This window comes from Gymnogyps californianus, chromosome 1 (assembly GCF_018139145.2).
Source record: "Gymnogyps californianus isolate 813 chromosome 1, ASM1813914v2, whole genome shotgun sequence".
Classification (NCBI taxonomy): domain Eukaryota; kingdom Metazoa; phylum Chordata; class Aves; order Accipitriformes; family Cathartidae; genus Gymnogyps; species Gymnogyps californianus.
Window position 1 is genome coordinate 218,025,834 of NC_059471.1, and position 14,458 is coordinate 218,040,291.

Here is a 14,458-nt window from a genome sequence, read left to right on the forward strand (position 1 = left end):
CTGACGAGTCCATCCGCAACTCGTCAGAACTTTTCAGGTGGTTTTCTTTCTTCTTCTGCACAGAAACTGCGTCCCAGCTTTATCAGCAAACACCATTAGCGCTCGCTCTTCCTTTTTTATGTGGCTGTCGCTAACGAACGCAGACAAGATCAGTTGTGAGATTGATCTGGAACCTCCCTAGCACCAAACCGGTATTTCCTCTTCAGCACAGCCTGCTAACCACCCCGCTAGCCAACTGTTCATCCCTTCCCTCAACTGTGCTTTACCCAGTTTAACCAGTTTCTATGTGACACCGTGATCTGCTCCGCTCCGTTTCTCCTAGTTTAAAACATTACCGATAAGAATTAGGTGGGCCCAATCTGTTGTTGGTAACCCCCTGTTGCGTTTAGCCCATTTCCCTCCAACTTCCATTGGAAAACTACGTAGGAACTTGCTCGTGCTGCTGAGGGCAGATGAACTGGCCCGTATTTGCCAGACCCTCTGTCCCCGTTGCCAAATACGAGCGCGTTTTGTGGCTGCGCGAGGCGTTGCCGTTGACGGAAACCGCAAGACCGGCGGTGAAGCCGTAGGACAGATGTCCGGTGTCGGATTTTTTGACTCCTGGGATGGCAGTTAGCCGGTCCCCGCTCCTTCCAGCCCGGAGGTAAAAGCAGATCCTCGCTTCTAAACAGCCTCCCCCTCCTCCTGCCTTCGCCCCTCCTGTTCAGCCGCAGTAGTGAAAACTGATGCGCGTTCACGTAGTTCGAGCTGCGCATTTAATTTAGAGATCTTTAATTGCGCCGGTGTCTTCAGCGCGCAGCAATTCCACCGGCTGTTTATTGCAGCTGAAAAAATCCCGCGCTGTTTTTGGGACCGTCCTTGGCAGGGTCTGGCACTGGTTTGGCTTCTGGCAATTCTCGCTTGATCTCTGCTCGTCTCGCCTTGCAAAATCCAGCTGTCTGCTTTTCAGTCCTCCTCCCTGCCGGCCCTTCAGCTGCTTGGAGGCGCTTGGCTCGCTGCGGAGCCTTTTCAGATGACTGAAGTTCAAGAACTCAACAAGCGTATCCCACCCACCCCCTCCCCTCCTGTCAGCTTGGGGTGCAAAGCCCAGATAACGTACGTGCCTTTGACTTAAGGAAATTCCAAACCTCTGCCGCGTTAAATGAGATTTCCGCCAGCGAAACGAGTAGTTACTCTTCAAAGTTAGCCCTTTTGAAATCAAAAATCGTAGTAGCATCTGTTCCTGTTTATCCTTCTCTTTAACGCTAATAGAATTAGTCTTCGGTCGTCAGGCATGCAGAAGTTTGTTATAATATCCTCTCTGCTTGGTGAGATTGACTCTGCAATAGCATCTCTTCGGTCTGTGACTTTCTGAAAAACGCCAAAGCTTTCATCTTCAGGAATTCCTGGGGCACGGTATAATCGGCGGCATCTGTTCGCCAGTCGCTGTCGGAGAAGGTAGTCGCCCCTAAACGCTTCCAGGTATCGTAGAAAGGCCCTGCTGACGGCGCTGGCGACACCTCGGCGTGTTTGATCCGCTCCTGGGGTTACGCTGCGGAGCTGGCGGGTTGCGTAAAGGGCGAAGCCTTTTGGGATAAAAGAAAAGGAAAAAAAAAAAATCTCACGTGGCGGGGACTCGCCTCCGTCTTTAAGACAGGCTTTAAGGTGTGTTTGCAGCACACCTCTGGATGCATCTTGCTTTAGGATTTCCTAAACCTGCCCGGAACAGGAATACTAAAAATCAAAGCCCAGGACTGATGGCTTATCTCAGACCTCTCCCCTAAATCCCTGGTTTGAGGTTGTTTTATCGGGGAGGAGCAGCCCTTGGTTTGAAGCCGTCCTTGCTCCAGCACACCGTGCTGTGGCTCCAGGATGTTCGCTGCTCCTCTCTGGTTCCGCAGTCTTTAACGCAGAGTAAAGCTGGTAGTTCAGCTCAGCCACCAAACCGTTTTTGTCTTAAGAGCCAGCTGTGTTTTTACGCGGCGCTGTCCCCTGTGTAGAAAAAGGGGCATCCTGGGTTTATTTTTGAAGTAGGTTTGTATCTTTGCCTTCTGAAACGTGGCACCTTCCGGGCGCCGAATTAGACTCAAGCTGTTTTGTAGCAGACGTCCTGTGCTTTGTTGCCCGATGCTGTGGTTTTGGAGAAGTTTTTTTTTTTTTCTCAGATGCTGTGGGTAATATGAAAATTTCGTAAGATTTGCTTATTGGAACTCAGTGTTTTCACCTACCTCTGAATAAAGCCAAGTTCCCCTATTTAAGTGTTTCCCAACTGCTGACGGAAAGCTAAAGCAGAAGTCGGTATTTCTTGGGCTGAGACGAGGCTCCAGGGCACGTTACCTGCACGGACCAAACCTCTCCTGGGCTGGGATATCTGGTCCCGTGTGGAAGAGCTTTCTGACTTGTACCCTGGCTTTTTTTTTTCTTCACCAGGGTGCTCAATTATTGCCGTGTTTTCACCGAGCTGTGCGAGACGTTCCTAGATAAAATCGTTTGTACGCCGGGCCAAGGGCTGGGTGACCTGCGGACGCTGGAGCTGCTGCTGATATGTGCGGGTCACCCGCAGTACGAGGTGAGTGAGGTTTACCCGTCTTCCTCTTCTCACCCCTATCGCCAAATCTCGCTCGCCCAGAGCTGAGTCAGTGGAAAAACCTTTCTCTTACATTGCCACGTGGTTGGGAGGCTTCGGTTCCTGCGAGCTGCTGGCCTTGAAACGCCTGCTCTGCCTTCCTGATGCAGAAATCTGGCTTGGCTTCCCTTTCCCAACGTCCTGGACGTGTCAGGCTGCGAGTACAGCTCTGAAAGCCTCCGTTATTTTCTTGCCAGCTTTAAGCTTTGCGGGGATTGCGGTGTAGCTCATGGTAACTTTACCCTCTAAGTAAGTTAAATGCTGTTTTGCATCAAAGCTCCCCGACCGTCCTCCCTTAAATACAGAACGTTGTATTTAAGGTGCGGTCTCCTTTTAAACCCCTCTTTTATTCTTCCAAAACTGTTAGCTGAATCCCAGTAGCTGATCCCGGGCTGACTTGGGTCTGTGTTCAGCGGACGGAGGTTCTTTCACGGAGGGGTTGCCCTGCTAAATCTGACAGGGGGAGCAGGGAGGTGCCAGCTGGGATTTGCTGGGGTGCTCTCCCTTCCTTCCCTCCGCGTTTAAGGTCCCGCTGGGGGAGGGATGCAGCCCTGGAAGCGATGGATGGGTGGTGGGGAGGGAACGAGCTAGCGCCCTCTCTCCAGAAGCTTTCAGAGCCCTGAAAAGTACATCAGACCCGAGAAGCGGCAGGTGAGTTAGCTGAGAAACGACGGCTGCTGCGATGCAGCCCTTCGGGGCTTGTTTGCCGTGGAAATTGTGGAGTAGCTGCGCTTCATCAGGTCTCTGTGGTGCTTGCTTGGGACTCGGTGATTCTTTTAGTCCCCTTTCCGGGTCTGTTAAACTCAATCTCCCTTGGGCGTGACCTTGTCCCGTGCCAGCGATGCTGAGGAAAACTTGAAGCTCTGCAGCTGCTCCTGAAAAAAAGCTGCGCTCGGTTTTTTTTTTTTTTCCCTGCAATTAACCGCACTTAATAAAGAGGCTACGTTTGGAGCAACGTCCCCTTCCAGCCTGAGCTGCTCTCTTGGAGATGTTTGCTCCTCTCTGGGGTTGCTGTCCCCCTCACAAGCCTGTGTGCACCCCGCGCCGGCCATCAGGGTGGTTACACCACGAAACGGACGGGCGGTGAGGATCAGCTCTAGGCGGGCAAACTCTTCCACCGCTGTGGCTCTCCGGTGACGACAGCGTACCTGCAAGCAGCAAAATGCCGCGTAGCTCGTTGGGGCAGGCCGTGTGTTAAACACCTCCTCATGCCTGAGCAAGGGCAGGAATCGGGTCGGGGAGATAACAAACTTCTTGCTGGCAGATTTGACTGATGTGAAGCGAGGTGATGTCCAGGCTTTGAAGCGAGAGACGGTTCTTATGCTTCAGTGTTAATTTTGCAGAGCAGAGGCTTTACTGCTGAGGGCTGGTGACAGGTTTTCAGATTTAACTCGGTGGGTTTCAAATCCCTTATTAAGTGACAAGCAGCAGAGGAGATCGGCGAAGCTGGCGGCGGGGGGAACCGGTCCGCCTTTCATCATCGCGTGATGAAGCGGCACCGACGGCAATCTGTGGTACCCCACCGCGCTGTCAGGAGCACCAGCAGGGTAGAGAAAAAAAAAAACCCAAACCCAACCAAACCCCGCTCTGTCGCTAACAAGATGCTGAATTTTTCTTTCTAAACAGGTGGTAGAAATTTCATTTAACTTCTGGTACAGACTGGGGGAGCACCTCTACAAAACAGACGATGCAGTCATCCACAGCATCTTCAAAGCCTACATCCAGCGCCTTCTCCACGCTCTAGCCAGACACTGCCAGCTTGACTCGGACCACGTAAGGCTGCGTTTGCTTTGTTTCTTCTGGAGGCAGCCGGGGCGGTGGGAGGTGTCTGTCCTCGCTGCTGCGTGCCGATGGCTCTCCACAGCTATAGGGCTCTGCAGGGGACAGTTCTGCAGTCGCAGTAATTGCAGAGAGAGGACTGAGAGCGATTAAAAATTGCTGTGTTAAACCTCTCTTCGTTAAGTCGGTTCGTGTTCTAACAGAGCTTTCTGGCGTCTAGTTGCTGCGGATGACCCTCTCCCGCCTCCCCCCGGGTGATTCCCGTTTCGAGAGCTGCGGAGAGAAGCGTTGTCCCCTGCTCAGGGGCGTTTTTGTTGGAATAAAGCTTGCCCAGCTCGCTAGCCGCAGTGCTGTCATCTTCCTCCTTGAAGTCCGGGATGCTTTATCCTTCTTCCGTCTCTGCCTAGGCTCCTCATCCCCTTGATTTCCATCCCTTCACCTGCGTCTCAGAGCAGGAATACGCAGCGTCCGTTCAGGCTGTCAGCGTTTTCTTTGTGCGCGGCTCTCCTTCGAATCCCCTTCGGTCGCTTGATCTGGGGAGAGGAGGGCAGGAATGATGGATCTCTTCTCGAAAATGGACTTGCTTTGTCTCGTCCTAGCTGCGGGTGAGTGGCAACTCGGCTTTCTCTGAGCTGCTCTCACCCTTTTGCTCTCCCTCATCTCTGTTAGGAGGGTGTCCCAGAGGAGACGGACGACTTTGGGGAGTTCCGGATGCGAGTCTCGGACCTGGTGAAAGACCTGATCTTCTTGGTGGGATCGGTGGAGTGTTTTGCTCAGGTGGGTTTGCGGGAGCATCGCGAGGCACGCTGGCAGCCGTCGCTGCGCGGGAGGGTAGCCGAGCCCCGGTGGCCTTCGGGGTGGGGAGGAGGTCGCACGCGTCGTCTCCTCGGGCGCAAGGAAGCAATCGTGTCTTGAAGCGGGTGGCGGGGACTGTTCTGGGTGAAGCAGGAGGCCTCACATTTTGGGGTACTAGCTGGGGAAAGGGACCGTGGTCCCCAAAACAGCGGGGTGGTCTGTGGAACGTGAGGGTTTGTGCAGGTCCACGCCTGGGGTGCGGTATGTCAGGGGTGCGGGAGGAGGTGAGGAGTGGGGGGGCGATCTCGCAGGGTGGGATTCGTGACCGCATGCCCCCGGAGCTGTGTTCGTAGCTTCTTTTGCGACTGATTCTCTTTCTTGCAGCTTTATGCGACTCTGAAGGATGGGAATCCACCCTGGGAGGTGACGGAAGCTGTCCTCTTCATCATGGCCTCCATAGCTAAGAGCGTTGACCAGTGAGTGTTGACCATCCCGCTCGTGTCTGTAAGGGCTGGGAGGTCAGGCGTTGCCTCCAAGTGAGCTTTGCAGAGGCACCGCAGCTATCCCAAGGACACTCCTAGGAACGTGCTTTCCCAGGCAGGAACGTTTAAAAACCACGCTTCGTTTCAGATAGTCCTCAGCGTACGTGGTCCGTACTGCCGCAGCGCAGCACCCCGTGCTGATGGGGCGGTCCTGTAGCCCAAGGATTGAGATCTCCGCTTCCTGGCCAGGAATTACGGGTCCAGGACGGAGCTGGGGCTGCGTGAAGCAGTTGGACCTTCTCAGGTCTCCTCTCTGCCTGCCTGGGGGACTTTAATGCCACACACTTGAGTTCAGCCCTGGTAAAACAGGATAAGGGTTTGTTTCCCCTTATGTTATCTCCTGAAAGCAAAGCGTTGTTGCCTAGGCTGGTTGGTTGGGATCTTCCGCATCCAGATCCTTCCACCTCCAAGTAGAGTTTTCCCAGACACCTTTAGGGAAGGTTAAATCACTTTCTGGAAGCGCCTTTCCTCCCCGATTAGTTGTAGCGGAAGCATCGACAGCTAAGATCCAGGGCGGTGAGAGCTGCGGTGAGTCCTTCGGCGTGCCGACAGCCGCGCTGATGCGGTGGGACAGCCCGGCTGGCCTTCACCGGGCTGGGAGCGCCGTGCCTCCCTTCCCCGGGAGGCTGGAGGAGTCACCACGATCGCTGGAGGAGTCACCACGATCGCTCTACGCTCGCTGGCTCCCCTTATCTATGTCAAGGCTGCTCTCTCTCGTTTTTTTATCTTCGGTTTTTATTTCCGCTTTGTTTCCGAGAGCCTCTCCTGGCCTTGCGCTGCTGGAGCACGGGGGAGTCCGCTCCCCGCCAGCGTGTCCCACGAGATTCTTGCTCGCCCTGTGACCCCACCGAGCTTGGCTCCGCTCTTGCCGTGAGAGGGCAGACGGTGCCGGGCGAACCGGAGCCCTGCCACCGACGTGGGCTGCAGGGAGCCCGGGCCTCACCCGACAGCACCCTCCCTCGCTGGGAACGGGCTCCTCTGGCTTTCTGCAGTCCCCAGGGGATTAATGAGCTTTGCTCTTGTGCCACGAGCACTTTTACTGGAGGTATTCAGTTTCTCCTGCTCTGTTCGGTAAGGCTGGAGGCTGCTCCGCGTCTGGATCCCAGCTCCAACAGCCCTGAGCCCCCCACCAGCCCACATCCCAGCTACGCAGCGCGCCACGGCTGCGGGGTTTGCCTGGCTGATTCCGAGCGACGCGGCAGTCGGTCAGGTTCAATAAAACCAGCTGCTCTGTAAAAACGATGCGGGAGCCGCCTCGGAACTTAAGCTGGCTGCCTTTTTCCCCGCAGGGAGAACAACCCGACCCTGGTGGAAGTGCTGGAAGGGGTTGTTCGCCTCCCCGAGACGGTGCACACCGCCGTCCGCTACACCAGCATCGAGCTGGTGGGAGAGATGAGCGAGGTGGTGGACAGAAACCCGCAGTTCCTGGGTGAGCCCCCCTCCCGCCACGTCACCCCTCTGCCCTGCGGCGACTTTGGTCCCCGGGACCCCTCCTCACCCCGTTTTTGGGGGTTTTTTTGTTTGTTTTCTTTTCCTCCTCAGATCCCGTGCTGGGTTATTTGATGAAAGGTCTGTGCGACAGGCGGCTGGCCTCGGCGGCGGCCAAAGCCATCCACAATATCTGCTCGGTATGCCGGGACCACATGGCTCAGCACTTTAACGGGCTGCTGGAGATAGCCCGTTCCCTCGACTCCTTCACGCTCTCTCCGGAGGCTGCTGTGGGGCTCCTGAAGGGTGCGTACGGAAAAGCTGACGGTGGGGTTTTTTTTTGGGGGGGGGGAAATCACTCGCCGCGGATGCTGCAACCCCATTTTCACATGGTTTCTCTTAGGCAAGAGCGACTCGGTTTGCCCTGAGGCACTCCACGTGTCCACGTTTAGGGTCTTCTCAAGAGCTCGCTTGGGGCAGGAGGTAGCAAGAGATCCTCTCTGGGTTTATAAGCTATCTCCGTCCCTGCTCTGAACTCGAAATGCAGGGGAAAAAAAAAAAAAAACCAAAACATTTGAAACGCTCACAGCCACGCTAGCGATGGGTTACTGCTATATCCAAACACTTGGAAATCGGCTGCTGCGCGCAGAGGGTGGAAAATGGCACGTATTTGTCATTTTAGAGACAGTTTGGGCACAAGAATGTCGTTTTTCCACTCCAGCCCGCAGTCAGAGCGTTCGCTTCGCACCGGGCCTTTGGCTGTTGGGCATCGTGTGCCTCTTCAACCACGGCTGGTTTCGTGGGCGTGCAGGACTGGTGTCCGGGCCTCAAAGATTCCCGACGGATTTGAGCGCTTCCGAAACCTTTAAAAATGGAGCAGCTCCGGAGCTTGTGCCAAGGGAGCCTTATTGCGGCTGTGCAGTCGGGGTGTGCGACTAAAGAGACAAAACTCGTGTTTTTTCACTTGTTTGCGCTCACGTGTCGATGCAGGCAGCATTAGCCACGCTTTCTGAGCTGCTCCTCTCCCCGCCACCAAGTATTTTCTCCTCCTTCTTTAAAAGGACGAACAACGCGACGAATACGGGAGCCGGGGAGAATTTTTTCCTCCCGGTGTTGCCGTCAGCCCCGGCCCTGCGGTCTGCCAGCACCTCCGACGTGGGGTGGCTGTGCTCCTCCTGCCTCGGAGCGGGATGCCGCGGTGTGGCGGTGGGGAGCGGCTCAAGCGCTCGTCTTCGTAGTTCGTTTTTGTGGCAGCCCCGAAATGCCTTAGCTGCGGGACGAAAGAAACTTCCACGGACCTCGTGGTGCTGCTGGGCAGGGACAAGGACGGCGCGGGGACGCGCCGGGGTGCCCAGATGCGTTCGCGATGTCCGTCTGCCTTCAGATCATCCCCCTGCTCCCACGTGCCGGCATCCCTTCCTCCTTTCCGCCTCGCAGAAAGTATCTTGGTGTCTGGTTTAACCGAAGAGTCGGGTTCAAGCTTGCAGAGAAACATCTTCCCGTCTCGGGAAGCAGTCCCTGCCTTCGCCCCGGAGTCGTGCTCGCTCCCTGCCTGCACGCAGGCAGGGTCGGTGGCAGGCTGCGGGCAGGGCCTGTTTGGAAACCTCGCTCGTGTTGCCTTTCACCGACCGTGCTCCTACGCTGCGTTCCTGCTCCTGAGCTTGTCTCCTCTTGCTTTTCAGGGACAGCCTTGGTCCTCGCCAGGCTCCCCTTGGAGAAGATAGCAGAATGCCTCAGTGAACTCTGCGCCGTACAAGTGATGGCGCTGAAGAAGGTACGTCCCGGTTGGAGCTGCGGTAACGTGCTCCTTGTCCGTCGCCGGTTTGGATGGGACGGATCGGAGGCCGTCAAGCTGCCGTGGCTCCGTCTTCGCCCGGTGGCTTGATCTGCTGCGGGAATTGTGTGTCCTCAAAGCCAGAGGCGTACGAGGAGTCCAGGACCGACACCGTATTATCCCAGAGTCTCTCCTGGCTGAGACATTACCTAGCTGGTAGAGCGTGTAATGGGTTAAATGGGAAGAAAACGGTCCCTAGAAATCAGTTTATGTGCCGGGAGCCAACGAGCCTTCCCGAACCCACCCCGAGCGCAGCAGGCAGCTTTCACCCCGCCTCGCCGGGCTGGCGAACGTGGCAACTTGACTTCCCTGTGGGGCACGTGGCCCCAGAAGGTCACGTTCTGGCTGTCCCAAAAACGTGGTGGCCCTGGTGACCTTGCCGGGCAGATCCAGGATAACGGAGAGTTAGAAACCTCGGAGAATGGCGGGGAGAGGGAGGGAAGCCTCAAGAAGGGACGCGCACGTCCTCGGTCTTTTCAGGATGAGCTGTAGCTGCACAAGAGTGGTTCTTGAGAGCTCCTCCTGCCAGCGCTGCCCGCTCCTAGCAGCTCTCGCCCCTTGGCAGGCTTCTCTTCCACCTCTCGCCCTGCTCCCTTCTCCTTCAGAGACCCCTTTGAGTAGGCTCCGGATGCGGAGAGGACAAAAAGAGAAACCACTCTGAGCTCTCAGAGTAACCTCCCTGCGTGTGGCTGAGGCGAGGAGCTGCCTAGGTCCTGGGCGAGGTTTGAGGAGATAGCTGCTCTGCTTTGGCCCGAAGGGGATGTGAAGGTGCTGCCGGGGGGGGTTCCGGGGTCCAGGCAGCGTTTAGTCCGTCTTCCCTGGGAAACGGGGCTGCCTGCGGTCCTGAAATCCCATCGTTTTCCCTTTGTTTTCTAGCTGCTCTCTCAGGAGCCAAGCAACGGCCTCTCCTCAGACCCTACCGTGCCCCTGGATCGACTCGCTGTCATATTTCGGTAAGGAAGGAGGGGCCGGGACAGCCTGTGCAGGGGCTTCCTCGGCACGGGAGGCAAAGCTGCTCACCCCGAGACTTAAATCACGGCTCGTTTCCCCCTGGCCCCGCGAGGAACGGCCTGGAAGCTGCTGCTGCTTCACCAAGTTCAAGGTTCCCCAGCTCTTCTAAACCGATTTCTGGTCCCTTTCCCGCAGCCTCGGCGGGTGCTTGAGGCTCCGGCCCGTTTCCTCGGCTTTAAATGCAAAACCTGACCGGTTAGAAGAAAAAAAACCATATATATCTATAAAAATACCGTTAACCCTTTGGTGCTTTTCACAGACACACCAACCCCATTGTAGAAAATGGACAGATCCATCCGTGCCAAAAAGTCATTCAGGAAGTAAGTGCCAACGGGTCGGGATTCGGGGAAGGAATCTCTGCGGGGGGGATTGACGGGGGTGTCGTACCGGGCCGTCGCTTCGGTTGCGATCCCCGGCAGATCCACACCTCCGACGGCACCTCTGCCTGGGGCTGCGCGGTGCCGGGGAGGGATGGATTTGGGTCTTCAAACCCTTGGAAGGGGAATTGGCTCTGGAAATGTCCCGGGCGCTTTAATTTCTCTGCCCTTGGAATGTTTGCAGCGCTGCACCGGCGCTGTTAAACCACTCTGAGCTCGTCACTCCTACACGGAGCTAATTTACACGTCCCATAACGCAGGCGCCTCTTGGTTTTGGGACCCGAGCGGCATCTGCCTGACCGTACGGGGATTTGGGCGTTTTTCGGCTAGGAGGACGGTGGTGTGGTGGGGTCCGCTGCGTCCCCCGGTTCAGCTTTAACCCCTTCTTGTCTATCTACGCTCAGATCTGGCCCGTGCTGTCGGAGACCCTGAACAAACACAGTGCCGATAACCGCATCGTGGAACGGTGCTGCCGGTGCCTGCGCTTCGCCGTCCGCTGCGTGGGCAAAGGCTCTGCCGCCCTGCTGCAACCGCTCGTCACCCAGGTACGGAGCCCGCCGCCGAGAAACCCCGCTCACTCGACGCCTTTGTGGGGACGCCACGATCCCGGGCTTGGAGCAGGAAAAACTGGCTGCCGATGTGCGGCCGGGCAGGAACCGGCGCTGGAAAGCGCTGCGGTGAATGCCGGCAGTCTGGGGAGTTCCTACGTAAACCCTTGGGGGGTAGAGAGAGCTTTTGAGCTGCAGGGAAGGGCTGAGCTCTGCCTGCCTGACGCTCCGCAGGCTGTGGGAGCCCTGCGGTTGTATCTGTGATTTAAAAGGTAGGCATGAAACTCCGCGTGGTGCGACTCCTCGGAGAGGTAGCTCTCAGCCTGATGTTAGGTGTCCCCTGCTCTGCTCCGTGTCCCCCGCTCTGCTCGGTGCTTCCGCTGGGCTAAGGAAGGATCAAAAGCGAGGGGAAGCTGCCTTGGCTCTGGGAGCCGCAGCACGGCGGCGCTCCCAAGTGCAAGGTCAGACCTGAGCGAGTATTTCAGGGCTTCCCCTGCCCGCCGCGGCGCTGGGCGAAGGGCCAAGCAGGCTGGGACATCGTCTCGGCACGCGACGAGAGCAGCTCTTTCTCGCAGAGAAGGTGGGACTGTCGGGCAGATCCGGTGGGCAGCGTCCCTGGCCGGAGCGGTGGGAGGTAACGGGTGTACGGCTTCACCCTTCCGTGGCTCCCCTGTGGATCGGAGCTGGGGGCTACGGCCCCTCGCCGTCGGGAAGCCGGGAGGATCACCGTGCCCCCGGGGTGCGGCTGGTTCGGGGGCTCTGCGGTAGGTCCAACCCTTCGGGAAGCGTAGGGCTGGCCGAGGAAATCCCCGGCGGTGGCAGGGGAGCTGCCAGGTTCCCGGCCGGATCCTGCAGCCGACGGGCCCCAGCGAGCAGCACGGAGGGATTTTTCTGTCGGCAACGGCCGCAGCAGTTTCTGTGGCAGACCCGCCGCCGCCCGCGGTGTTGGCGGTGGGCAGGCAGCGGTGCTGGCGGTGGGCAGGCAGCGTTCGCGGTGCCAGGCGGTGTGGGGTCTCCCCGCAGATGGTGAACGTGTACCGGGCGCACCAGCACTCCTGTTTCCTCTACCTGGGCAGCATCTTGGTGGACGAGTACGGCATGGAGGAGGGCTGCCGGCAGGGACTGCTCGACATGCTGCAGGTGGGTGCTGAGAGCCGACGGGTTTGGTTCCCACGTATCCAAATCACAGAGCCGTTTGGGTTGGAAAAGACCCTTCAGATCATCGAGTCCAGCCGTAAACCTAACGCTGCCAAGTCCACCACTAAACCACGTCCCTAAGTGCCACGTCTACACGTCTTTTCAATCCCTCCCGGGATGGTGACTCCGCCACTTCCCTGGGCAGCCTGTTCCAGTGCTCGATAACCCTTTCAGTGAAGAAATTTCTCCTAATGTCCAATCTAAACCTCCCCTGGCACAACTTGAGGCCATTTCCCCTCATCCTATTGCTTGTTACTTGGGAGAAGAGATTGACCCCCACCTCGCTACAGCCTCCTTTCAGGTAGTTGTAGAGAGCGAGAAGGTCTCCCCTCAGCCTCCTTTTCTCCGGGCTAAACAGCCCCAGTTCCCTCAGCCGCTCCTCACAGCACTTGTTCTCCAGACCCTTCGCCACCTTCGCTGCCCTTCTTATTTCCCCGGAGGGTTTGCATGAAGCAGAGCAGTTCCCACCGCAAACCTGGGCTGGTCCCACCACCTCTCTGCCCTTGCCGAAGTTGGTGGCTGGCTGAACAAAACCAAGGAGGAGAAGTTTTTGGTTAAAGCAGAACTGGGGAAGCGGTTTCTCGTTGGAGGAGCCGGTCGTTGAAGAAGGCGTTGCTGCCTCGGGGGCGCGTACACCCCGTCGGGAGGAGAGCTCCAAACCTTGCCCTTTTCGGCTGTGGCGGTGGCTGTCGGGAGGAGAAACCAGGGTCTGATCCACGCCGGTGTGCTCCGTGCTGGAAATCTCCCTGCAGAGAGAAGGGCGGTTTACGAGATAATCGTAGCTAATTACTAACGGATCCTCACGACCCTTCTCCTAGGCGCTATGCATACCCACCTTCCAACTCCTAGAGCAGCCCAACGGCCTTCAGAACCACCCGGACACCGTGGACGACCTCTTCCGACTAGCAGCCAGGTACCCGCGCTCTCCTGTCACCTTCTCCTGCTCCGTGAGGACACCCCGACCGCCCCCCTGCACCCATGGGAGCGCTCCCGTCTCCGTGGGTGGGTGGGAGAAGGCAGGGTCCTGCCTTCCTGCCGGCAGACAGAGCCCCGGGGGAGGGGGGGGATAGGCAGGGTGCAGAGAAGCCAGGGAAGCGCCGGTAACGTCCGTCTGTCCGTCCTCTGCCCGGCCAGGTTTATCCAGCGCAGCCCCGTCACCTTGCTACGCAGCCAGGTGATGATCCCCATCCTGCAGTGGGCCATCGCCGCCACCACCCTCGATCACCGGGACGCCAACTGCAGCGTCATGAAGTTCCTGCGCGATCTCATCCACACCGGGGTGGCCAACGACGTGAGTTGACCCGCGGACGGTCTTCCTCCGCGGAGTCGGGGATGCCGTCCTCCTCCGTGGTTGTCACCGTGGTCCCCCGCCACGGTTCCTCCACCGCTGCCGGCGGAGATGCTCTGGGAGTCGCTCCCGGAGCGCGGAGCAGCATGTCCCTGTCCCCAGGCGCTGCTCACCGGCCCTCTCCCCCCCCCCACACACGCATCCCTCCTCTTCTTCCTCCCGCAGCACGAGGAAGACTTCGAGGTGCGGAAGGAGCTCATCAGTCAGGTGATGAACCAACTGGGCCAGCAGCTCGTCAACCAACTGCTGCACACGTGCTGCTTCTGCCTCCCGCCGTACACCCTGCCCGACGTCGCCGAGGTGCTCTGGGAGATCATGCAGATCGACCGGCCGGTGAGAGGGCCGGGCTGTACCCCGAAAAGGCGCGGGGAAGCAGGGGGGGGGGTCAGGCTTCAGCCCCGGAGCCGTCCCGGCGTACACGTGGGTAGAGCCAAATCCCAAAGCTTCCCCCAAGCCGGGAGGCGGGAGCTGGGTTTGGCTCCGTATCCCGAGCTTCTCCCTTCGCTTGCTTCCTGCAGACGTTTTGTCGCTGGCTGGAGAACTCGCTGAAGGGTTTACCAAAGGAAACGACGGGAGGAGCCATCCAAGTCACGCACAAACAGCTGACGGACTTCCACAAGCAGGTCACGAGGTGAGCGTGCCGACGTGCCGGAGCCGGGCCGGGCGCGATGCCGAGAGCCAAGAGGGCCCGAGCCCCTCTCCGGGACGGCGAGCTTTGCGCCCGCGTCTCCTACGAGGCTCAGCCCTACCTGCTGCTTGCCGTGGGTTATCCTCCGGCGACCCCAAAGCGTCTCCGCAAGAGCCCGGCGTGCTGGTGGGACATCACCCCCAGCCTCTGCCCGGCGTCCCGGGATGTATCCGCTGGGATATCTCATCCAGGGTGTTCCCGGTACAACACGGGCTGCGGAAGGCCTTGCTTTGGGGAGGGCACGTGTTGCCTTTTCCATCACGGAACAGGTTTTTCTGCTCTTGCCTGAGCCCTCGCGCAGCCGGC

At 58.1% G+C, this 14,458-nt stretch overlaps 1 protein-coding gene across 1 annotated transcript in view; it reads left to right on the forward strand.

The window, feature by feature from the left end:
- Positions 1–14,458, forward strand: part of TNPO3 (transportin 3) — a 41,894-nt gene that overhangs the window by 26,378 nt on the left and 1,058 nt on the right. Inside the window, exons 7-21 of the mRNA XM_050901339.1 lie at positions 2,410–2,548; positions 4,232–4,378; positions 5,054–5,161; positions 5,564–5,655; positions 7,011–7,150; positions 7,264–7,455; positions 8,832–8,923; positions 9,860–9,936; positions 10,254–10,314; positions 10,776–10,916; positions 11,943–12,059; positions 12,935–13,029; positions 13,251–13,407; positions 13,630–13,797; positions 13,983–14,095. Coding sequence (XP_050757296.1) covers positions 2,410–2,548; positions 4,232–4,378; positions 5,054–5,161; positions 5,564–5,655; positions 7,011–7,150; positions 7,264–7,455; positions 8,832–8,923; positions 9,860–9,936; positions 10,254–10,314; positions 10,776–10,916; positions 11,943–12,059; positions 12,935–13,029; positions 13,251–13,407; positions 13,630–13,797; positions 13,983–14,095 — 1,839 coding nt within the window. The remainder of the gene's footprint in view (positions 1–2,409; positions 2,549–4,231; positions 4,379–5,053; positions 5,162–5,563; positions 5,656–7,010; positions 7,151–7,263; positions 7,456–8,831; positions 8,924–9,859; positions 9,937–10,253; positions 10,315–10,775; positions 10,917–11,942; positions 12,060–12,934; positions 13,030–13,250; positions 13,408–13,629; positions 13,798–13,982; positions 14,096–14,458) is intronic.